The sequence below is a fragment of the Hyperolius riggenbachi genome, chromosome 1, assembly GCF_040937935.1.
Source record: "Hyperolius riggenbachi isolate aHypRig1 chromosome 1, aHypRig1.pri, whole genome shotgun sequence".
Classification (NCBI taxonomy): Eukaryota; Metazoa; Chordata; class Amphibia; order Anura; family Hyperoliidae; genus Hyperolius; species Hyperolius riggenbachi.
This window is the reverse complement of record NC_090646.1, coordinates 516818182-516841315: the sequence shown is the minus strand read 5'-3', so window position 1 is coordinate 516841315 and position 23134 is coordinate 516818182. Positions and strand designations below refer to the sequence as shown.

General features: G+C 43.3%; 2 protein-coding genes across 5 annotated transcripts in view; one reads left to right on the top strand and one right to left on the bottom strand.

Annotated features, from left to right (window-relative positions):
- The window catches only part of GTF2H3 (general transcription factor IIH subunit 3), a 42717-nt gene extending 31836 nt beyond the window's left edge, over nucleotides 1-10881 (bottom strand). Inside the window, exon 1 of one of the 4 annotated variants that reach the window (XM_068244643.1) lies at nucleotides 10813-10881. Coding sequence is in view for 1 of the 4 variants with exons in the window: in XM_068244625.1 (XP_068100726.1) it covers nucleotides 3602-3611 (10 nt within the window). In the remaining 3 variants the exon portion in view is untranslated. Of the gene's footprint in view, nucleotides 1-3330; nucleotides 3419-3601; nucleotides 3647-9707; nucleotides 9729-10812 lie in introns of those variants that run through there. The other 3 variants (XM_068244616.1, XM_068244625.1, XM_068244634.1) reach the window with 3 other exon arrangements.
- EIF2B1 (eukaryotic translation initiation factor 2B subunit alpha) lies at nucleotides 3672-22917 on the top strand. Its single transcript, XM_068244666.1, has 9 exons — nucleotides 3672-3823; nucleotides 4897-4998; nucleotides 7050-7189; nucleotides 8116-8232; nucleotides 12091-12203; nucleotides 13166-13234; nucleotides 13312-13387; nucleotides 17929-18054; nucleotides 22736-22917. Exons 1-9 carry the CDS (start codon nucleotides 3811-3813, stop codon nucleotides 22889-22891), a joined length of 912 nt encoding a protein of 303 aa, XP_068100767.1. The 5' UTR covers nucleotides 3672-3810; the 3' UTR covers nucleotides 22892-22917.
- The last annotated feature ends 217 nt before the right edge of the window (nucleotides 22918-23134 follow it).

The following is a 23134-nucleotide window of genomic DNA, read 5'->3' as shown; positions in this document are numbered from 1 at the left end:
TATGGGAAATCTAGATCAGAAAAATTGCGTTAAGTAGAAACAGGTCCGTAGGCATTCATTGGAGTCAGTTATCTGCATCAAGAATCCATGTGTAGTGGAAATAGGCCCTTACTGCCAGAGCTCCCTGGCTGTCAGTTTGTCAGAGCTCCCTGGCTGTCAGTTTACTGCCAGAGCACCCTGGCTTGTCAGTTTACTGCCAGAGCACCCTGGCTTGTCAGTTTACTGCCAGAGCACCCTGGCTTGTCAGTTTACTGCCAGAGCACCCTGGCTTGTCAGTTTACTGCCAGAGCACCCTGGCTTGTCAGTTTACTGCCAGAGCACCCTGGCTTGTCAGTTTACTGCCAGAGCACCCTGGCTTGTCAGTTTACTGCCAGAGCACCCTGGCTTGTCAGTTTACTGCCAGAGCACCCTGGCTTGTCAGTTTACTGCCAGAGCACCCTGGCTTGTCAGTTTACTGCCAGAGCACCCTGGCTTGTCAGTTTACTGCCAGAGCACCCTGGCTTGTCAGTTTACTGCCAGAGCACCCTGACTTGTCAGTTTACTGCCAGAGCACCCTGACTTGTCAGTTTACTGCCAGAGCACCCTGGCTTGTCAGTTTACTGCCAGAGCACCCTGGCTTGTCAGTTTACTGCCAGAGCACCCTGGCTTGTCAGTTTACTGCCAGAGCACCCTGGCTTGTCAGTTTACTGCCAGAGCACCCTGGCTTGTCAGTTTACTGCCAGAGCACCCTGGCTTGTCAGTTTACTGCCAGAGCACCCTGGCTTGTCAGTTTACTGCCAGAGCACCCTGGCTTGTCAGTTTACTGCCAGAGCACCCTGGCTTGTCAGTTTACTGCCAGAGCACCCTGAGATGTCAGTTTACTGCCAGAGCACCCTGAGATGTCAGTTTACTGCCAGAGCACCCTGAGATGTCAGTTTACTGCCAGAGCACCCTGAGATGTCAGTTTACTGCCACAGCACCCTGAGATGTCAGTTTACTGCCAGAGCACCCTGAGATGTCAGTTTACTGTCAGAGCACCCTGAGATGTCAGTTTATTGTCAGAGCACCCTGAGATGTCAGTTTATTGTCAGAGCACCCTGAGATGTCAGTTTATTGTCAGAGCACCCTGAGATGTCAGTTTATTGTCAGAGCACCCTGAGATGTCAGTTTATTGTCAGAGCACCCTGAGATGTCAGTTTATTGTCAGAGCACCCTGAGATGTCAGTTTATTGTCAGAGCACCTTGAGATGTCCGTTTATTGTCAGAGCACCTTGAGATGTCAGTTTATTGTCAGAGCACCCTGAGATGTCAGTTTATTGTCAGAGCACCCTGAGATGTCAGTTTATTGTCAGAGCACCCTGAGATGTCAGTTTACTGCCAAATAACCCTGTGTGTGAGTGTGTGTTTCTGTGTGTGTAGCGTATGTTTCTGAAGTTGTAGTTAGTGTGTGTTGTGTATGTTTCTGTGTATACTATGTTTCTGTGTGTGAATTCTCTGTGTCCCCTGTCAGATGGCTCTGGGGCCCTTGACAATTGCCCAGGTTGCCCTTATGGAAGCGCCAGCCCTACATTTTCTTGTGTCGTGCGTACATTTTAGAACGCCGCTGGTCACTTGGGGAGCAGTGGAGACAAATGATGGCTCACCCTGCTGCCAATGAATCACCAGGTGGTATTAAATACTATTCACCCTCCGAGTCATAGCAACCTGGAGGAAGAAGTATGGTAATTCCAGATCCAGCAAACACCGGAACCTCGAATTACCCTTACGCGAGGCGCAGACTATAGCATTGCAGCTATAGCCGCTCCATTAACTGGTGTTACGCACCTCCATGCACCCAGATGACCTGCTTTGCTGTCCCGCTCCACCCAGCTACATTTTCCTGCCACCCAGCTGAAATAAAATTCTGGGGAGAATACTGCTATACCAATACCTATTATATGTGCTGTTGAGCCTCTGCTAGTCTGACACTATAAGCTATACATCATAATGCAACATAATAATCATAAGGCAGAGTCATATTAATTCCCCAGGGGAGCCGTAAGCAAACCACATCATTGTTGCCCTGGAATTCCGCCAATCCCCCACCTTATTCAGACATGGCACACCCCTCTCGAGCAATTCAGCGGAACCAGCATCGGTAGAAATCTCCTCTACGTATCCATCAACTCCTGCCCTAACAATCTGTTAGTCACCCCACCATATAACAGTATTCATTGCGTGGCATTGAGAGTCTTCCTAAACTAAGTGTAAGCTCATGTTGCATAACGTTTCTAGACTGGAATCAGTACTCTGTGTTCCACCAGTTTTCAGTACAGACAGTCCAGGCCATTTCCATTACCGCATGAGTAACTAACGTGATAGCAGCAAAGGAAGCATATTTTCCACACCTGGCCAAACTGAGTGACCTGACAGGAAGCTCTCATGTTCTCATTCTTTGCAGAATCTGTTAAATCAGTAATTTGAAATAGAATATGCTTTCAACGCTCAAAAGGTGGAATTTCACTTACGTGCCTATGTCAGCAAGTAAGCAGGATATTTACAAATAAAATGACACAAAGCCTAGGAAAAAAAAACCAAGCATCTTTTGGCAATTATATAGATATATTTTTCACTTTGGCTCCGTCCCCTTGATTCTTCTGCATCCAAACTTCCAGCCTATGGAAGTTGCCAAAATGGCCCTGTCCCTTCGCCCCCATGCCACTGCACTCCCTGTAAGCCCCCTTCCCCAAGTGACATTACTGCCATTCACTTTATTGGTTACCCAGCTATGGTTGGAAGTGCTCCCTAAATTGTTAGACTCAAACCATGAAGTCAGAGTACACAATTAGCTGAATCACATTAGCTGAATTTCTCTATGAGGTTTCCTACTGGGCCCTCTAAAGTAAACTAGCACAAACTACTGAGCATAGATTAATCAGCAATCATAAAATTGGGACTAATCAATGGGTCATTGATCCCCCAATGCTCCTGCTGCACTCCCGCCTGCAAAGAATGCCCAACATGCCCATTAAGACTTTCAATCAATAAATGGCTTAGAATCAACTGAAGGGGAATCGATCCAACATGTTGAACTATTGAATAGCTGATTTGTAAATGAGATCAAGGTGGTTGAATTGGCCAGGAATTAAATGGAACATTGATATATGTATGGCCAGCTTAATCGCATACTTACTGGCCAATGAAAAATTTAACTATACACAAAAGTGAAACATTTTAATTTAATGTCAGGAAAGGTAAAATAAAAGTTATGTGTACATATATAATAAATGGAAACACCATCAAAAAATCTAAAATCTGGATATTGAACTAGATTTTCAAGAAATACAAAACAATGCACAAAATTGAACGCACATGCAACACAGCTTGGAAGCTCCAGATGCTTTCTGCTCGATTCTCCCAATTATAGTGCATGCAGCAGTGACAGCTGTGTCTGGGCATAGTCAGGTTTGCAGACAAGCAAGCAAGCACTGATCTCTAAACTATCTCTCTACGCTCACTCCTCTATTATCAGTGTATAAAGTACAGTGGCCAAAGCATCATTCGCACATAACAAAGAGAACTCCCCGATCGCTGCTGTTATCTAGCAACATATATGTTTGAGGCACACGATGATGACTCTCACCTGAAGCCATAATAAGCCTCCACTGGGTGAAAATGGCAATGCCATACTTCCGGCGCTTAGTGATGACGCCATGAGCAGATAGGAGGTACCGGTGGTACCCATGCTTTGGTTAACTCTTTCGCAGCTGGGTGACGTCTGCTTGTTGAAGTGACCCATCTGTGCCCTATTACTGACTGGCTCGTCCAGAGGGACACCCGGCCTTAGCTGCCATGAATCAGGAGGGTAAGTGCGGGTACACAGGGAGCAACATCAACACAGTTGGATGATGTAACATGTGGATAGCTGTGGTATTGCCGGGGACTGTTCTGCCCGAATATCTTTAGCTTGGATACATGCCATCGGAGAAACCACACTTTACATCGGTAATGGCAGAGTGGGGGCCAAGCATACTGACTGCATTAGAGTCTGCTGCTCCACCTCCTGCCAAATTCCTATTTACGGTAGTACCCTGTACCCATATTATATTGAATGCATTCAGGTTCTCTCAGATTAAAAACATTAGATTCTCTTGCTTTTACTCCAAATCTCCACATATGGCAAACATACTCAATTTGTTGCAGAAATCAATTGTTGGGGAATGCTGACAATTATGTCAGACTTTTTGATCCAAACATACAAACAGAATTTTTATAATTGGGAATTTGGAGACATGGAGTATATGCACCAAACTGCATTAAACAGAATTATAATAATAAAGTTTTGCTGCATGACAATTAGGGCCCATTCACACTTGAAGCCTTGAAACACACCGAAATCGCCGGCAAAACGCTCAAACGCTAGCGCTTTTCAAAGCGCTAGGGTAATAAGTCTATGGGCCTGTTCTCATTTGGGCGATTTGCGCTACTCGGCGCAAATCGCCCAAAACCACTAAACGCAAACGCGTAGCCTGCACCATTTTCAGGCGATTTCCCGGCGATCGTGGTTTAGTGCTATAGAAGCGCAAAACGCGATTGCTAAAAAAATCGCCAGGTGTGAATGGTGATTTTTTTTTTTTGGGCGTTATTCGCCAAAAAAACGCCAGAGCAAAACTATAGCAAAATCTCTGGCGTTTTGCGATCAGCTAGTGTGAATCGGCCAGTAGAGCAGAATGCAATGCATTACATAAATGCTTTATTCACCTAATTCTGCTTAGCAGTTTAGTGCATACACACCGTAGTACTAAGCAGTGTACTGTTGCTCTGGTTACTGGGAAGTTTGTATAATTTAACTTGACTCCAAAGTCATAAGTACAAAATTACATCTAGTGTTTATAATAGCAGTTTTACTAATTGTTGGATTTCTGGTATTCTTTCTAGAAGTCATTGAGTACTTTAAGCGACAGCTAAATGAAGACTCCAGTGTTGCCACTGCTGTTGCTGCCATCAGAACGTTGCTAGAATTTTTGAAAAAGGATAAAGGTAAGTAGATTATACCAAATGGCCTTTATGCCAAATGCTCTCTGTGCTTTCTGTACTGCCTATATATCCATTGCTAGCACACAGAACAGCTAATCACTATATAATATAATACACATTATTATACAGATTTCATTGTTGGAAACATAAGCATTTTACACATATGAGATTGTGTTTCAGCGGTAACAGATAATTATAGAGTACGTCGGGGCTAGAGAACTATCCTTAACTTGTGTGGTGGAAGGTGGCTTAGAGGTGCGTTGGAGATTGGGACTCGATCCCTTGGGCGACATCTCCGGACCAGGAGTGTACAAATGCAGTAAAAGTCAGCTGTATAGCTGACAGTGCGTTCTGTGCCTATGTATGTGTGTGTGTGTGTGTGGGGGGGGGGGGGGGGAGGCTGGTGGAGTGTCACGTGCGTGGTGGCGGGTAGGGGAGTAGCGCCCACAAAGGAATCGGCCATCAATTGGCCATTGATGCTTTTGCTGCTCTGCCCCTTATTCTACAAATAAACAGTGCATGCTCTGTCTACTTGCGCTCCCTGTAATTTAGCACTACCAGCGTGCACCGCAGTGTTCTGGGCATGCATACCTGAGAAATAATCTCGTGTATGAGCGGCACTTGTCAAGTATGCATACCCATAACACTCCAGGCTTCGTCTGCTGTGCACATCCAGGCAGGAGTGCAAAATTATAGGGAGCACAAGTGGACAGAGCATGCACTGCTTCTTTGTCCTCTGTGTGACTGGCTGCAGTTGGAGTCACAAACTGGGGACAGGGCAGCACAATGAAGAGAAGCCCATCCAAAACTGAGAACAGGTAAGTAGAAGGTTAATAAACAATGAGAAAGGTATATAACATGGGGTATGCGCACCAATAACCACCCAAAATAAATGTAACATTACTATATTGAATACAAAAATACACTTCTCAAGAAAAAAAAAACACACAAGAAAATAACCATGCAATCCAACATGCCGCACCCCTTTTGGCGAGCTGTGGCCTCTCCCTCCTCTTCCCCCATCCCTCCCTCTCTGTCCCCCGTGCCCCCCCCCTCCCATCCCGTGTCTCCCCCCCCCCCTGTCAGAAGCCCTGCTTTACTCACCTGAGGGCTTTCTCCTGCGCCGGCCGCCAGGTGCTGTAATTACAGAGAACACGAGACTTTGATGGAGGAGGAGGTGCGCCGCTTCCACCGCAGGAGAAAGCCCTCAGGTGAATAGATCAGGGCTTCTGACAAGGGGGAGACACGGGATTGGGGAGGGGGGCACGGGGGATCAGGAGGGAGGGATGGGGGAAGAGGAGGGAGAGGCCAGCCACAGCCCCCCCCCGCACACACAGAAGGGCCACCCGCACGCACAGTATGGGGATTCCCCCCTCCCACAGAGGGGATCCCCGCCGGCCACTACCAGCCAGCACAGAAGGGGAGCCCCCACAGAAGGGACACCCGGCCACAGTCGGGGGGCAATGGGGGGAGGGGCAGAAGCACCCGCAAAACCTGGCTCCCTATACATATGACTCCCTAGACCTGGCTGCACATCTGTCTCCTATACACCTGGCTGCACATCTGTCTCCTATACACCTGGCAAACATCTGGCCAATACATCTGGGTCTTATACTCACCATTGGCATGCTGATCCCTCGTCGCCTACCTCTGATGGCTTCCCCAGTGCCTTCTTCCATATCCCTTGGCGGATTTTGCTTCTCCCTTGGCGATCACATGTCCCCCGTCGATCAGCGTTGATGGCACCAGTGCCACACAGCATCATCAAAATCTTGCAGCAAACACTTATTGTATTTTTTTTTTTATTGAATTTAATACAATAACCTGTATGGAATTCAATATAAAAAAAAAAAAATTGGTTGAAAATTATTGGAAATTAATTGAACCACTTTTTGCACGGAAATCCTGGGGAAATAGAACGCCAGGGTGGCTACAAGGGAATACATTTGGCAGCCTTTCGCTTCAGTTGTCCTTCAATCAAAACTCAAAACCTTAACATTTCATGTTTTTCTTTACTATTTGCCGTTTTTAACATCTGAAAATTGATATTGCAGGTGAAACAATACAGGGTCTTATTGGGAGTCTGAAAAATGCAACTGAAACCCTATCTAAGGTAGATTCTTCTGTAGCTGTTTGTTCCGGAGGGGAGCTCTTCCTCAGGTTCATCACTCTCACCTCAGAGCTGGAGCACTCGGTAAGTGATCACAATGATCCAGCCTGCCACATGTATAACCGTAAGCCTTGTTCCCACTATAGGCGCTGCTGTGCGCATTTCGGCAGCACGTATAATGTGCGACACGCAAGAACGGTAGAAGTGCATAGACAGCACTTCCACCGTTCCAATCATATGCGCTGTGCAGCAGTGTGATACGCTATCGCACTGCTCCATGCATTTTTGGGGAATTGCAGTGCTGGCCCATTCACTGTAGTAAATGAGATCAGCAGACTAGCGCATAGCGGCGCAGATGGTGTGCGTTCATACGCGTTGCGTTCCGATTGCATGGCCATCAGCGCTTATTGATGTGAACGAGACCTAAATCTATCACTTCAGTCAGATTTATTTTTCATTTGAATGCCTTTTACACCACATGTAATAAAGTCTGTAGGTGGACAGGGGAAAGTGTAGGTGGAAAGTGAGTACACCTCTCACACGTTTGTAAATATTTTAGTATATCTTTTCATGGGACGGCACTGCAGATATGACACTTGGATACAATGTAATGTAGTCAGTGTACAGCTTGTATAAAACAGTGTAAATTTGCTGTCCCATTAAAATGACTCAACACATAGCCACTAATGTCTAAACCACTGCCAACTAAAGTGAGTACTGTGGGAGAGTGAGGTAATGTGTAACATATAAATTGTACATGCAGAGTCAGGGACGACAGGCATATGCATAGCGACCACCGCAAGCTTTAGAAGCAAATTCTGTATGTCTATATCCATCTTTAGGCCTCATGTTATATTATAGACAGTTGTTTTTTTAGTTCGGTCATTATCTGCTGCAAACAGTGTAGGTTTACTAAAACTATAAGTGCACAAACCCTTTAAAGCCATAATAATGTAATCCATACAAATACATTTCTAGAAATATTAGTTGTAACACCTTTTTTCCCTCAGGATTATGATAAATGCAAACAAAGGATGTGTGAGCGTGGTGAACTTTTCTTAAAGAGGATTTCGCTGTCCAGGGACAAGATTACCAAACTCTGCTGCCCATTCATAAAAGACGGAGCTGTAAGTACACTGAAGCAGTATTTCTGATAGTGATAGCTGGCCAGGTGTGACTAGATGACACTCATTTAAAGGGGCACTACAGCGAAAAACTGTAAAATTTAAAATTTGTGCAAACATATACAAATAAGAAGTACATTTTTTCCAGAGTAAAATGAGCCATAAATTACGTTTCTCCTATGTTGCTGTCGCTTGCAGTAAGTAGTAGAAATCTGACAGAAGTGACAGGTTTTGGACTAGTCCATCTCTTTGTAGAGGATTCTCAGGTATATATTTATATTCAAAAGCACTTAGTGAATGGCAGTTGCTCTGTCCAACTGCCAAAAAACTGTGTAAGGAGTAGGGAAGCTGGCAAGCATCGTTTAAATCCTTTTTAGGGAATATCTTTATAAAGAATAAAAGCCTTGCTGAGAATCCTCTATGAAGAGATGGACTAGTCCAAAACCTGTCACTTCTGTCAGCTTTCTACTGCCTACTGTAAATGACAGCATTATAGGAGAAAAGTAATTTATGGCTCATTTTACTCTGGAAAAAAATGTACTTCTTATTCATATGTTTTCACATATTTTACATTTTTTGCTGCAGTGCCTCTTTAAATACTCAATTCATCATCTTTCCATTGGTTTCCCACGCCACTTTAAAATGTATCATGTTGCTGGCCAGTGGTTTCTGTTCCTGAAAGTAAAGTTTTTTTGTGCATTACACAATAGTCTTTTTTTTTTTTTAATTATACATTTTGTTACCTGGCTGACTGGGTGTGCAAAGCTGTCCTCTAGTTTCAATGTCAGATGCTGCTTGCCAAAAAGAATAGCATTCCGTGAGTCATCCATACTGCTCCCCCATGCCATCATCAACTTCATGAGGTGGTATGAGGGTGGGGCTGGGAAGGGGGCATCAGCCAGTTTTTCTCTGTGAGCACAGACCTGACCCTGCCCATCTCCTTGCCGTGCTCCTCAGTAGAGAGGGGGTGAATGACAGCAGGTGATGGCTCTGTCCAGCGGAGTAAACTACTACTCTGCAGGCAGACCTATACTTTGTGCGCATGTGCAGTAGCACAGAGCTAATCCAGCTCTGCGTTTTGCGATGAAACCTGAGTGGGTTCATGCTGCTGTGCAAGCGTGAGCCGTCTGCTTCTGCACAGCAGCATGTACCAGAGGCTTCCCACTCCCAAGATAAGTATCTCTTTTTTTTTTTTCTCTTTTAAAAAACGCGCAGCAGTGATCTGCAAACTTGGCTCTCCAGCTGTTAAGGAACTACAGGTTCCACAATGCATTGCAGAAGTCTGACAGCCACAGTCAAAATTCATAACGGCAAATGCATTTTGGGACTTGTAGTTCCTTAACAGCTGGAAAGCCAAGTTTGCAGACCACAAGTAAACCTACCATGTACTTCAGCAATATAACAAAGGGTAATTTATGCTTTTTATTTTAACATTAGCAGTAAGTGCCTGAATATTTGTATATCTATCCATCATCTACCTTCTAAAAATGAACAGTCAATCGGCCTCTTCTTTCTGCGGTAACATTGCAATAGCATTCCAGTTTTTTGTTTCCAGTGTCTGCACTGCAGTTCATATAGTCCGCTCAAACCCTGTATGACTCCCTGAAACTGCATAATAAAAAGAATTAGTCCTTAACTGTGGTTGAGCTCAGGTCATATCTGCTTTCACGTCCCCTCAAACTTGCTACTTTAACCGCTTGCGGACAACGCTAATTGAAATCTACAACCTGCTTGGGAGCTGTAATCCCTGCCAGGGGTAGATTTCCCTACCACTGCCACGCACTCTCGCCGCTACTGCTGATCACCCTCACTGCAGCCCACTAACTTTGCAGTCGGTATGACAGGAGTGCTCTGTGAGCCAGTCAGCATCCCAGTTTCATCGTCTCCTGACCCTATGATTATTGTGAGCCAATCGCATTGGCTCACATTGAGGACAGGGTCAGAAGACAATGAGATCTGCTCCTCTGCTGTCATAGCAACAGCAGAGCAAGTGTACTGGGGCAATGGGCGAGGCGATTTTGAGCGCCGCAATGTCGGCAAGCCCTGGATTTTGGTGCTAGCAGTCTCTGGTCCTTAAAGCGGAACATAACCCTGCATTTCAACTTTGCTCTAAAACATTATTTACAGTATATTATATGCAACCAGCATTTTTTTTTTTACTAGACCAGCATTGGAAGGGTTACACAGGGCTTTAAAGTTCCTTTAGATTTCTGCAGATGCATCCGAAGCTGAAAAGAGATACATTTTGTTTACAGAAATGTATCTAAGTGTTGAATGACTCATCTCTCTGACTGAGAAGGAGCTTGGAGGACTGCCAGAGTGTGTAACTGTTTATCAATAGATACATAGAATGTAACAATCTGAACTTCTGCATATCTCTCCATGGAACTTGAAACGTCTGTGTTTAACCCTTCCAATGCTGGTCTAGTAAAAAAAAAATGCTTTTTGCATATAATATGCTGTAAATAATATTTTAGAGCAAAGTTGAAATGCAGGGTTATATTCCGCTTTAAGAGAACCTGTACTGAGTAAAAATATTTAAAATAAACACGAGGCAACTTCAAATGAACATTGCATAGTTACCTTGCCATCAGTTCCTCTCAGAAGCTCACCATTTTCTTCTGACAATAATCCCGTCCAGTTCTGACAATATTTTGTCAGATCTGAAATATATCAGTTGCTGTCAGCAAAATATCAGTTGCTGTCAGTTATAGCTGAGAGGAAAACTGATGTACCAAGTAATGTCCATGTTTCCCTATGGCTCAAGTGGGCGATGTTACAGTTTAACTGTGTGCTGACCAGAAAGCTGTTATGGGTAATGGCCATTTTCAAAATGGAGGACGGAAAATTCCCTTGATCACAGTGAACAAATAGGACGCGGGACAGGAGAAAGACACTGAGGAGTAGACTACATGGAAGGTAAGTATACTTGTGTATGCTTATTTTGACTTTTAATGTTCAGTTTAGGTTTTCTTTAAAGTGGACCCAAATTAAAAATACAAGATTTCAGAAATAAAATCTATTTTCTAAATTATATTAAAAAATAGCAGCCTTTTTTCAGCTGCATGATGACAAATATAAAATATTTTACATTTATTGGAGGAACACCTCCCTTCCTTTCATATTGCCGGGACAGGATACGGCAAACTGGTGGAGTAGATGGTGTCCTGCAAAGGAGGAATTACTAATGGCTGCCACCTGTATATCTCTAGTTATGAAAAGAGAAGGGTGAAAACCAGGCACTGAAATGCTCATAGGCTTGAAGGAAAGTTTATTTATCTTTGTATGTGTCAGAGTGGTGCAACTAAATATTTTGAATTAAAAAAATGTTTGGTTTGGGTCTGCTTTAAGGGGCCAGAGACTGCTGGTAGTGAAGTGGTTAATAAGCCATGTGAATACCTGTGTACATTTGCAATTTGTAAATGATTGCATGAACCATCAAAAACAAGAATGTTTCTCTATGGATTTTGTCCAGCCATGGCCACATTCTATTTCATAAGCCCCCATTCAACAGCAGCAATACCTGTAGCAGATAACTATGAATGCAGAGGCTTTATACTCTTAATTTGTCACATTTTAAAACAAATACAAAGTAGGCATAGCCTTATATGAAGTGACATTTTGACTTATCAATTATCTCATACCTTTGTTTTGCAATGACTGTCCTTTTCCTCTATTGGTGCCTTTATTTTCTTCATCTATTTTGATACCTCTGTAAAAAGGTGAAGCAGTTTGCACATAAATGCAAACAGCCTGTGTTTTCCTGGCTGGCTGCGCCTCCAAAACGTACTATTTGTTTTGACTATGACTCCTGTAGATAGACCTCTGTGTTTATTGCTGATTTTTTTTTTTTTTCCCTAGAAAATCTTAACCCATGCTTACTCCAGGGTAGTTCTGAAGGTATTGCAAGAAGCAGCAGCAGCCAACAAGCGTTTTACTGTCTATGTCACGGAATCACAGCCGGACCTTTCAGGGTAAGGAAACACTCTATTTTTCTACTTCCATGAAACCTTCAATAAAATTATCCCCCCCCCCCCCCCGTAATGTAATGTAAGCCACACCAGGCCCATGGTTACTGTGGCAGCTCACCCATACGCCATGCACCTCTAGCGTCTTCTCTCCATTGACGTCATGGGCGCCTGTACCCTGTGACCCCAACTCATGTTCTGATGTCACGGGCTACAGGCGCCCCCAGCGGTAAAGGGAAGAAAAGGAGTTGCATGGTGGATAGGGGAGCTGTTTCCACATTCACCACAAGCCGGGGGGGGGGGGGGGGGCACACATTAAATTGGCGGAGAGCTAAAAAGCGGAGGTGGCGGCGCTAGGTAGCTTTGTCAGGATTTATATTTGACAAGCAAACTTCCTCTGGATGGAGCAGGCCTTCATACATGGCACACGGCACTCATGGCTTCCTGCTGCTGTGATCTGCTGGCTACTGCCTGTGCTTGTCACAGGTTTCCATGGTCTTCCATCAGTTTAACTTTAGTAGATGTGACACGAGGTGGGTAGAGTGCCACGTGTGCTCACTTTGGCATCCTCCACTCTAGCTCCTGTAAAGCTATTGGGTACAGTGGTGCTGCTGGACCCAGTGTGTTGGCTGCACCTCCATAGGTAGGATTCCCTGCCAGGTCTGCCCTCTTGCTCCTGCCTCTCCCTTGGCATGGCCCTGCATGTGATGTATTTTGAATGAACTGCATTTATACAGTCTCTGTGTATGTACAAGAATGCAAAGCGTTAAAAAAAGATGTATGCAGGCCAAAAAGATTCCTTGCAGCACTAACCCTAGAACATGTCAGGGACATTAGATTGTGAGTTCTTTGAGGGATGGGGACTTAAACCGATGGTTCAGCGTTCCCTTCAAAGTGCAGTAAAAAGTCATTGCCAAATTAAAAAAAATCGAATATTTATATTTTTCTTTTCTGATCTTTTCTGTTAGGAGATTGATGGCAGACGCTCTGCAGGAAATTAACGTCCCAGTCACAGTGATCCTGGATGCTGCAGTTGGGTAAGTATGGAAAACCACAGACTATATCCATAGACGTGACACTTCTGGTCCTTAATCTATACTTGTGTTTTCCTCAGTTATATCATGGAGAAAGTGGACCTGGTAATTGTAGGAGCTGAAGGAGTTGTGGAGAGTGGTGGAATCATTAACAAGGTAAACAGTATTGATGAAGATTTGTTACAACTTTAACCTCCTTGGCGGTAACCCCGTGTGTGACACGGGGTAAGCCGCCGGAGGTTGCCTCTCAGGCCCTGTTGGGCCAATTTACATAATTTTTTTTTTTTTTGCTGGACGCAGCTAGCACTTTGCTAGCTGCGCCAGCACACCGATCGCCGCCGCCGCCCCCCCCCCCCCCAGACCCCGTGCGCTGCCTGGCCAATCAGTGCCAGGCAGCGCCGAGGGGTGGATCGGGACTCCCAATGACGTCACGACGTCGGTGACGTCATCCCGCCCCGTCGCCATGGCGACGGGGGAAGCCCTCCAGGAAATCCCGTTCTTTGAACGGGATTTCCTGATCGGAGATCGCTGAAGGTGATCGAAGCGGGCTCGCTACATGATTTAAAAAAAAAAAAAAAACTGCTGTGCTGCCTCCTGGCGGAATGTTTCATACCGCCAGGAGGGTTAATAGATTAGATGTTCAGTTTGACGCAAACATTAAATTTAGCAAAAAAAATTAAAAATCTAAAAATAAGGACATGTTGATCGCTATTTGGTTGTTTTTTGTTGGTACATTGATCCAACATGCTTGTTCCTCATCTCGTCACATGAGCTGCAGGCAGCATTAGTACACTCGTACACCTTGTAGCTTTGTACTGTATCATTGCAGTGTGAGCAATATTAGACACCATTCCTGCTAAAATCATGTCAAATATCTAATGTTACAAGTTTGTAGTACAGTTAAACAATCCAAAAGTCCAAAAAGTGTATTTTATTCACAGTTCCAAGAGGTGAATTTTGGGAAGCATCATGTTTAATTATGTCTCACAAATTACAAGTATCTAACTAGGGATGGTCTGTAACATTCAAATAATTTCTAGTTGATGCAGTATTATGCAAATTTTGTATGTAAGTTCATGTAGCTTGAAAACGGACCAATCGATTCCCATCACGGTGGAATTTGCATATAAAAATTGAATGATCCTGCGTCAACCAGATTCATTTGCATCTCATTGACCATCCCTATATCTATCCCCATAAGGAATATGGCTGTTTACAGCTCACTTTCATGTTTGATATTTTGAATGAGAATATCAGGCTTCATTCCCACTTCTTCTGTGGTGATTGTTGTTCAATCACATTGCCTGAAAGGTTTGCGCCGCACCATAGCGTTAGTGTGACCATACAGTAAGGCATACTGTACAATGAAAAAGGCATACTGTACAATGAAAAAGGCATACTGTACAATGAATGTATGCCTCAGTTGCGTTGGAAATGTACACGTGGTACTGTTAGCACACTGCATGCAGTGGATTACTGTGTCAGCACCCGCGATCAATGTGATAGCCTGTTTCTGCGACTGGATGCGACGTAATTATGCAACATGACGCAGTGCGGCAAGTGTAACAGGAGCCTAATACCCACCTGCTTTCCAGCCATGCTTCCTATTAGGTAACTTCTGTTTGTGACTGAGGAGGAATGAATCCAGAAGCATGCTGAGAATTTCATGTACAAAGCTCTATAAGGACAACATTTCAAATGCACAAAAGGAGTTATTGTCCTCTATAAGAAATACGTCTGCTTTACTCTAGAAATTTCTGTGCCAGAGAGCGTAATGATTCTGCAGAATTGAAGTGGATTTACGAAAATGTATCTGCTATTGACTGGCAAGGATTTGCAATGCTTACCTGGGTCATGTCAGAGCATGATAGGGGATGCCAAAATGTTAGGAATTGTATGATTGTAGACAAAATATATGAAGCAAGAAATTTTAAAGAGAATCTGTATTGTTAAAATCGCACAAAAGTAAACATACCAGTGCGTTAGGGGACATCTCCTATTACCCTCTGTCACAATTTCGCCGCTCCTCGCCGCATTAAAATTGGTTAAAAACAGTTTTAAAAAGTTTGTTTATATACACACAAAATGGCCACCAAAACAGGAAGTAGGTTGATGTACAGTATGTCCACACATAGAAAATACATTCATACACAAGCAGGCTGTATACACCCTTCCTTTTGAATCTCAAGAGATCATTTGTGTGTTTCTTTCCCCCTGCAGCTATCTTCCACTGAAGTGTCAGGCTGTTTCTTCCTGCAGAGTGCAGACAGCTGTGCCTGTATGTAATTCCTCAGTATGTGAAAGCCCAGCCAGCTCAGAGGAGGATTTATCCAGCTTGTAAAAGATAAGAGAGAAGAGAGAAGCTGCCCTAATCTAAATACTACACAGGCAGTGTGCATAGAGGGGCCTGGAGGAGGGAAATGCATCACAGAACCACAACACTGAAGAACTTGGCAGCCTTCCAGACACAGGCTGACAAGTCTGACAAGAGAGAGATAAGTTGATTTATTACAGAGATGGTGATAGTAGAACGTGCTGCAGTAAGCCAGAACACATTAAAATAGCTTTTGGAACTTGTAGGATGATAAAAAACAGGATGCAATTTTTGTTACGGAGTCTCTTTAACATTTTAAGGCAGTGTTTCTCAAACCTGTCCTTGTGACTCCCCAATGGTGCATGTTTTGCAGGCAGCCTCACCTACGCACAGTTGGGGTAATTAGTGTCTCCGCTACATGGAATCGACCTAGCTGAGACACTAATTACCTCACCTGTGCACAGGTGAGGTTGCCTGCAAAACACGTACCGTTGGGGAGTCACGAGGACAGGTTTGAGAAACCCTGCTTTACAGGGAACCTAAACTGAGAAGGATATGTATTTTTGCTTTTAAAATAATACCAGTTGCCTGACTCTCCTGCTGATCCTGTGTCTGTAATACTCTTAAGGCTCATACACACATCAGACTATAGTCTTTGGAAAATGAAAGATCACAGACCAATCTTACCACCCTTCATGTAGTATGAGAGCCATACTCTACACGGTCTATTCTATGGAGCTGAACTCCCCATCAGAAAAAAATGTTTGCAAGATGCTGCACACACAGATGCTCTACAGACACAAAAGATCAGTATCTGCAAAAGATCTGTTCCTGCCAAAAATCCATTCCTGCAAATTGCAATGATAGTCTATGAGATCTGCAGATCATCATACACACCTTGTTTAACTGACACTCATCTGCAGATCAAGCAATCATCCGCAGATCTGAAAATCCATCCTGGTGGATCTGATCTGCAGATGAATGTCAGTTAAATCATGTGTGTATGATGATCTGCAGATCTCATAGACTATAATTGCAATTTGCAGGAATGGATTTTTGGCAGGAACAGATCTTTTGCAGATACTGATCTTTTGTGTCTGTACAGCATCTTTGTGTGCAGCATCTTGCAAAGATTTTTTTTCTGATGGGGAGTTCAGCTCCATAGAAAATACTGAGAAGGTATGGCTCTCATACTACATGGAAGGGGGTACAATTGGTCTGTGATCTTTCATTTTCAAAAGACTATGGTCTGATGTGTGTATGTGGCCTTAGCCACAGCCCTGAACAAGCACGCAGATCAGGTGCTCTGACTGAAGTCAGACTGGATTAGCCGCATGCTTGTTTCAGGTGTGTGATTCAGCCACTGCTGCAGCCAAAGAGATCAACAGGACTGCCAAGCAACTGGTATTGTTTAAAAGGAAACCTCTATATCCCTCTAAGTTAAGTTTCCCTTTAAAGAGAATCTGTATTGTTAAAATCGCACAAAAGTAAACATACCAGTGCGTTAGGGGACATCTCCTATTACCCTCTGTCACAATTTCGCCGCTCCTCGCCGCATTAAAAGTGGTTAAAAACAGTTTTTAAAAGTTTGTTTATAAACAAACAAAATGGCCACCAAAACAGGAAGTAGGTTGATGTACAGTATGTCCACACATAGAAAATACATTCATACACAAGCAGGCTGTATACACCCTTCCTTTTGAATCGCAAGAGATCATTTGTGTGTTTCTTTCCCCCTGCAGCTATCTTCCACTGAAGTGTCAGGCTGTTTCTTCCTGCAGAGTGCAGACAGCTCTGCCTGTATGTAATTCCTCAGTATGTGAAAGCCCAGCTAGCTCAGAGGACGATTTATCCAGCTTGTAAAAGATAAGAGAGAAGCTGTCCTAATCTAAATAATACACAGGCAGTGTGCAGAGAGGGGCCTGGGGGGGGGAGATGCATCACAGAACCACAACACTGAAGAACTTGGCAGCCTTCCAGACACAGGCTGACAAGTCTGACAAGAGAAAGATAAGTTGATTTATTACAGAGATGGTGATAGTAGAACGTGCTGCAGTAAGCCAGAACACATTAGAATAGCTTTTGGAACTTGTAGGATGATAAAAAACAGGATGCAATTTTTGTTACGGAGTCTCTTTAAGGATAAGATGACAAGTTTAGAATAACTGAGAATGCTGTATTCTTCCTCTCAGCGGAGGATTATATGCCTTCTTGATTATCACTTTACATTTATCATATTGCTTATTTCTACTTTAATCTGAATTCTGTTGTAATTCAACTGCCATATTAATGTTGTCTTTCAGCAAAACCAGATTAGTCAGACATCTGTGAAGGAAGATGATCGTTCTATGCCTAACGTTTTATATTTGTGAATTTCATACAGATTGGCACAAATCAGATGGCAGTGTGTGCCAAAGCTCAGAACAAACCCTTCTATGTGGTGGCAGAAAGCTTCAAGTTTGTGCGTCTGTTTCCACTGAATCAAAGAGACGTTCCAGACAACTTCAAGGTAAATTTAAGTTTTAAAAAAAATACATAAGGCCTATGTACCTGAAGTGCAATACAAACACACATTGCACAAGATATACAAATTAATTGTGTTATTTAAGCTGGCCACACACAGATTCCACCCAGTGCTCCAAAATGATTGATTTCTCTCTGAAAGGAATGTATTCTGGAAAAATCGATTCCTAACATACATAGCACATCAATTTTCAGTAGATTCCAGCATAGAATCTATTGAAAATCAATTGAACTACCGCATTGCGCTGTTTAATGCAGTGCAACGCTATAGGCAATTGATCTACCACCACACCCCGCCCCTGACTGACCTAGATTTTCCATCCTGTCCGATCAATCCTTTCGATTGATTTTGGTTATAATTGATTGATTGAACCACCCGGAGTCGGAGTCGTTGATTTAATAAACTGAGGAGTCGGATGATTTTTGTACAAAATCGACAGCACTGTTAAGTATTAGACTAAGGAGTCGGGGCCATTTTGGGTACCCGGAGTCGGAGTTGGAGTCGTGGTTTCATAAACTGAGGAGTCGGAGTCGAAGATTTTTGTACCGACTCCACAACCCTGCATTAAACACTGAAAGGCATTGATTTCTATCCAATTTGAACAGCGTGATAGAATCTGCAAGGAATCGAATGGGAAGATCGATGTACGTATGGGCACCTTAAAGAGACACTGAAGTGAGAATAAATCTCACGTTTCAGTGCTTATATTCAGCAGGGGCATGTGTGCCCCTGCTAAAATGCCGCTATCCCGTGGCTAAACGGGGGTCTCTTACCTCCCAAATTCCCTCTGTTCTTTGCGGGGATCTCTTCCGCATTCAGGCAGGGCTAATGGCCACAGCCCTGCCTCACTCGCGTCTGTCAGCGCGTATCTCCGCCTCTCCCCCGCCTCTCTCAGTCTTCCTTCGCTAAGAGGGGCGCTGAGAGGCAGGGCTGCAGCCGTTAGCCCTGCCTCAAGAGCAGCAAAATCTACGACCAAGTTGGTCGTTTATTTTGCAGAGGGGGATTTGGGGGTGAAGGGACCCCCGGTCAGCCGTGGGATAGCGGCATTTTAGCAGGGGCACACATGCCCCTGCTGAATATAAGCACTGAAGCGAGATTTATTCTCGCTTCAGTGTCTCTTTAAAGAGAATCTGTACTGTAAAATTCTTACAATAAAAAGCATACCATTCTATTCATTATGTTCTCCTGGGCCCCTCTGTGCTGTTTCTGCCACTCCCTGCTGCAATCCTGGCTTGTAATTGCCATTTTTATGCAGTGTTTGCAAACAAGACATAGCAAGTGATAGGCTGAGAGTAGCTCAGTGTGTGAGTATTACAGAGTGTGCAGGGGGCCTGAAAGGGTGTGTATAGCTTCTATCCAATCACAAGCAGCACAGCACATTCTAGCCTGACTGCCTGAGCCCGACAGAGGAAAGAAGCAGTGTTGCCAACTCATCCCTTTAATTACTGACATCTAAGTTATACAGGTTCTGGGGCTACTTACACATAATCAGTGCCTAAACTGCATCTACCTAGCCACGAAACCTGTATAATTCATATGTGTCAGTAATTAAAGGGGTGAGTTGGCAACACTGGAAAGAAGATTAGATCATATAACAGAGATAACACAGCCACTGTGCAACTAGGAAAGGCTGCAGTAAGATAGAGCACATTAGAACAGCTATAGGAACGTATAGGATAGAAGAAATAAGGCTCAAAATGTTGTTACAGAGTCTCTTTCACATAGTTGCAATGCATGTGTGAATAGAACAGAACATGCTGTGTTCAGAAAACATCAGTGCAGCCGCAGTGCAGCCGCAGTGCAGCCATGGCCAAACTGCTTAGCTACAAAGGCCCTTTTAAAAGCTATCAAACTTCCATTTTATTTTTCAGTCATACCATAGTTTAAATCAAATAGGCAGTCTTTTGACTTCGTATATGTTTTTTTTCACCCACTGAGAAAATATATTTCTGTATATTATAGCTATAAAATATTGGTACTTTTCCGTTAGCCGGGCGCATCCACTAGGTGGCGATAAAACTCCACCAGAATTACATCTTTCCCTACTATCCATGGAGGCCTGGAGGGGGAATAGTAATTAACGCCACCTAGTGGATGTGCCCGGCTAACGGAAAAGTACCAAAATATTTTTGGACAGATTGTTACCCCTTCGGATGACTTTACGTGATATTCATTTCTTTAGATATATGATATAATGATGAAGTAGTGCTGGGTATATAGTAATGACAATCCATGTATTCAAAAATATGGATAAAAAAAATTATAAACCATACAAACATAAAAAACACAATATTGGCGAGCTATTTTTATTTGCATTTTAATGATATTTGCACATGTGCACTTTAGACTGTATCATTGGTATTTATAAGTAGAACAAACCTTATCAATATTGTGGTGTTTTTTTTTTTGTTTTTTTTTATCCATATCCTACCTAATAAGGCAAGTGTCCCTGTGTCAGTGCTTTTGCGCTACTGCCACTGACAGCCGCTGGGACAAGGTGGGTGGGCATGGCGGTGACAGACCAAGAGCCCGTTTTTTAAACGGGCTTAGGTCACTAGTTGTTGAATAAATTGATTGTCAGTACTACAGTATGTACCTAGTGCTACTTGATTATTAATATATCTGACTGTTATTCTCTCTTACCCCATTTTTAAATCATAGCATTGGCATTAGATGTTATCTTAAAAATATTTCCAACCAATATAGTGGGTTTTTTTTTATTAGCCAGAGGTTTCATTGAAGGAGAAACGTGCATATTAGTACAGCATTCAGAAGTAAAAGTATGCACAACAGTTTACATAGTTCACATATTGTGCAGTAAATGAACGGACAATGAGAGTATTTGACGAAGGCAAAAAATAAAATACATCATGTCAAGCACAATAAACAGTGCAACACACTCAATTAAGTTAGGCAAGCAAATACAATCGTGAATTATGCTACCTACATTATTGATTGAGTTTTGATATTCATCATTTCCATACCCTTAAATATTTGGTAGGGCAACCCCTCTGTGGATAAGGAGCGGTTACTTTTATTATTAATAGTGGGGCAGGTCTGTGACATCCAGTTGAAAACAACACATTGTTAGGCTGTGAACAGGGTCTCAACAAGAAGTACTTAATCTAGTTTGGTGGTCCCTCCTCTGTTACATTTAGGATGCAAGGTTTTATGTCTAAAGAAAAAGGTGATCCCATGACACCATGCAAGAAGGCAACAACCTGCTTTCAGAAGTCTACAAGCAAAGGACATTGACAAAGCAGGGGTAGAGAGGAGGGTTTGGAGAGGATGCATTTTGGCCATTGATTAGGAGCAGCAGGGGAAAACTTGGAGACACAAGCAGTGGTGTATAGTGGGGTTAAACGCTCTCTAATACAAGGTGACACTTGACAGAAGATCTACAGTCTTCCTAATCCTCCTCATCAATTTCAACCCCTAGCTGCATCCATTTATACATGGAATTTGCTATAATGGGTTCAGATATGTTGGCGCTTTATAAACACAATAAATAATAATAATAATAATAGTTCCATAAATAAATAGTAGTGTTCCAATGTGGTGTATCACCAGTCCGTCCTTAATAAGTTTATAAGCTGGGGAAGTACCAGTGTGGGGGAAACCCTGTGGAAATTGCGCTCTCAAGGCGTATTGCAATTGTAGGTACATATATTGGTGGGTGGCAGGCAGCGAAGCGTACTAAAGGGAATCAAATGTATGTTGTTTAGCCATTGACCAAGATACAGTATACCACTATTTACCCGAAGGACTGTATTTTCAAATTTGCAGCTCTGAAAGCAGCGGGTAGTGCCATAGGGGGTTAAAGTGTTCCCAGGAGGGGAAGGAAAAGAATTTCCTGGCCGCCTGCCACATTGTGGGGCTTGATTCACAAAGCCGTGCTAAACAGTTAGCACGTGAAGTGCCGCTGGCGGACATTTGCGCGCGATAACGCGGAGTTTTGTACGCTGATCGCGTACAAAAGTCTGCGTTATCGCGCGTAAATGTCCACTATCGCGGCACTTTGCGTGCGCAAAAGTCTGCGAGCGGCACTTCACGTGCTGTTTAGCACGGCTTTGCGAATCAAGCCCTTGGAGTGTTTGTGGGTGTAGGTTGGAGTAGGAAATCTTTTTTAGTAGGGCAAAGTTTAAATTGGAGTACCTGTTGGTGGAGGTGCATCCCAGGAGCTCAAGTGAGAATAGAGAGTTTGATATGAACCATTAGGAGAGCTGCTCTAGTTGGGAAGCTAAATATCCAACCAATATTGTTTACTTTAAAAATGGGAACATATTGATAAGTCTGTCAAAGATGAATGTGCTGCAAGTGGCAAGCATGGTGGTATCAGTCACCACCTCTCTCATTTGGTGTGGGAGATCTGATCTAACAAAAAGTGGCTATCGGCACCCCATGGCTGGCAAACAATCTATACTCAAATGACAAAAATATTGCTTAAAAAATGGATGAGCAAGTTCTTCATTACCACCTATAGGCAGAATGAAGGGTCAGTGTGACTGCTGTTCCTGTCCTATTTCACAGCAAGTGTCAGACAATCCTAATTACTTAGTAAGGTACAAAAATTATACCAGCTATGATGTTTTTTAAGATGCAGATTATTTCATCTGTTTACTCTGTGAAGTTGGACCTATAACTTGCTGATATGTTCTTGTTGCAGTATAAAGCAGACACCCAGCAGCAGCAGAAGGACCTCATGAAAGAACATCCATGGATAGACTACACTTCCCCTTCTTTAATCACACTGCTCTTCACAGACCTTGGTGTCCTCACCCCCTCTGCTATCAGTGATGAGCTTATCAAACTCTACTTATAATGTATTAAAAACTTATTTCTGTCTCATTAATGACTGTTATTGTGAAAGCTTAAAGAGTAACTGTCAGGCTGCAAAAGCTAATTTAAACCTCTATTCTCCTGTGTTAAACAGTTTAGAAGGAAGCCAAAAAGGCAATACTGCAGTTAAAAATCTCTCTTACTTTAGATGTTTGCTGACAGCAAGGCTCCGTATTCCCAGGCTCCTAAGGAGGACGCAAGCCGAATAACAGATACTGCAAAGCAT

What these genes read in the sequence shown, in the direction of transcription:
- EIF2B1 (XM_068244666.1), top strand. An exon ending in ATTTTTGAAAAAGGATAAAG is followed by an intron (nt 4,999 to 7,049) that starts GTAAGTAGATTA and finishes TTGATATTGCAG; the next exon opens with GTGAAACAATACAGGGTCTT. An exon ending in ATCCTGGATGCTGCAGTTGG is followed by an intron (nt 13,235 to 13,311) that starts GTAAGTATGGAA and finishes TGTTTTCCTCAG; the next exon opens with TTATATCATGGAGAAAGTGG.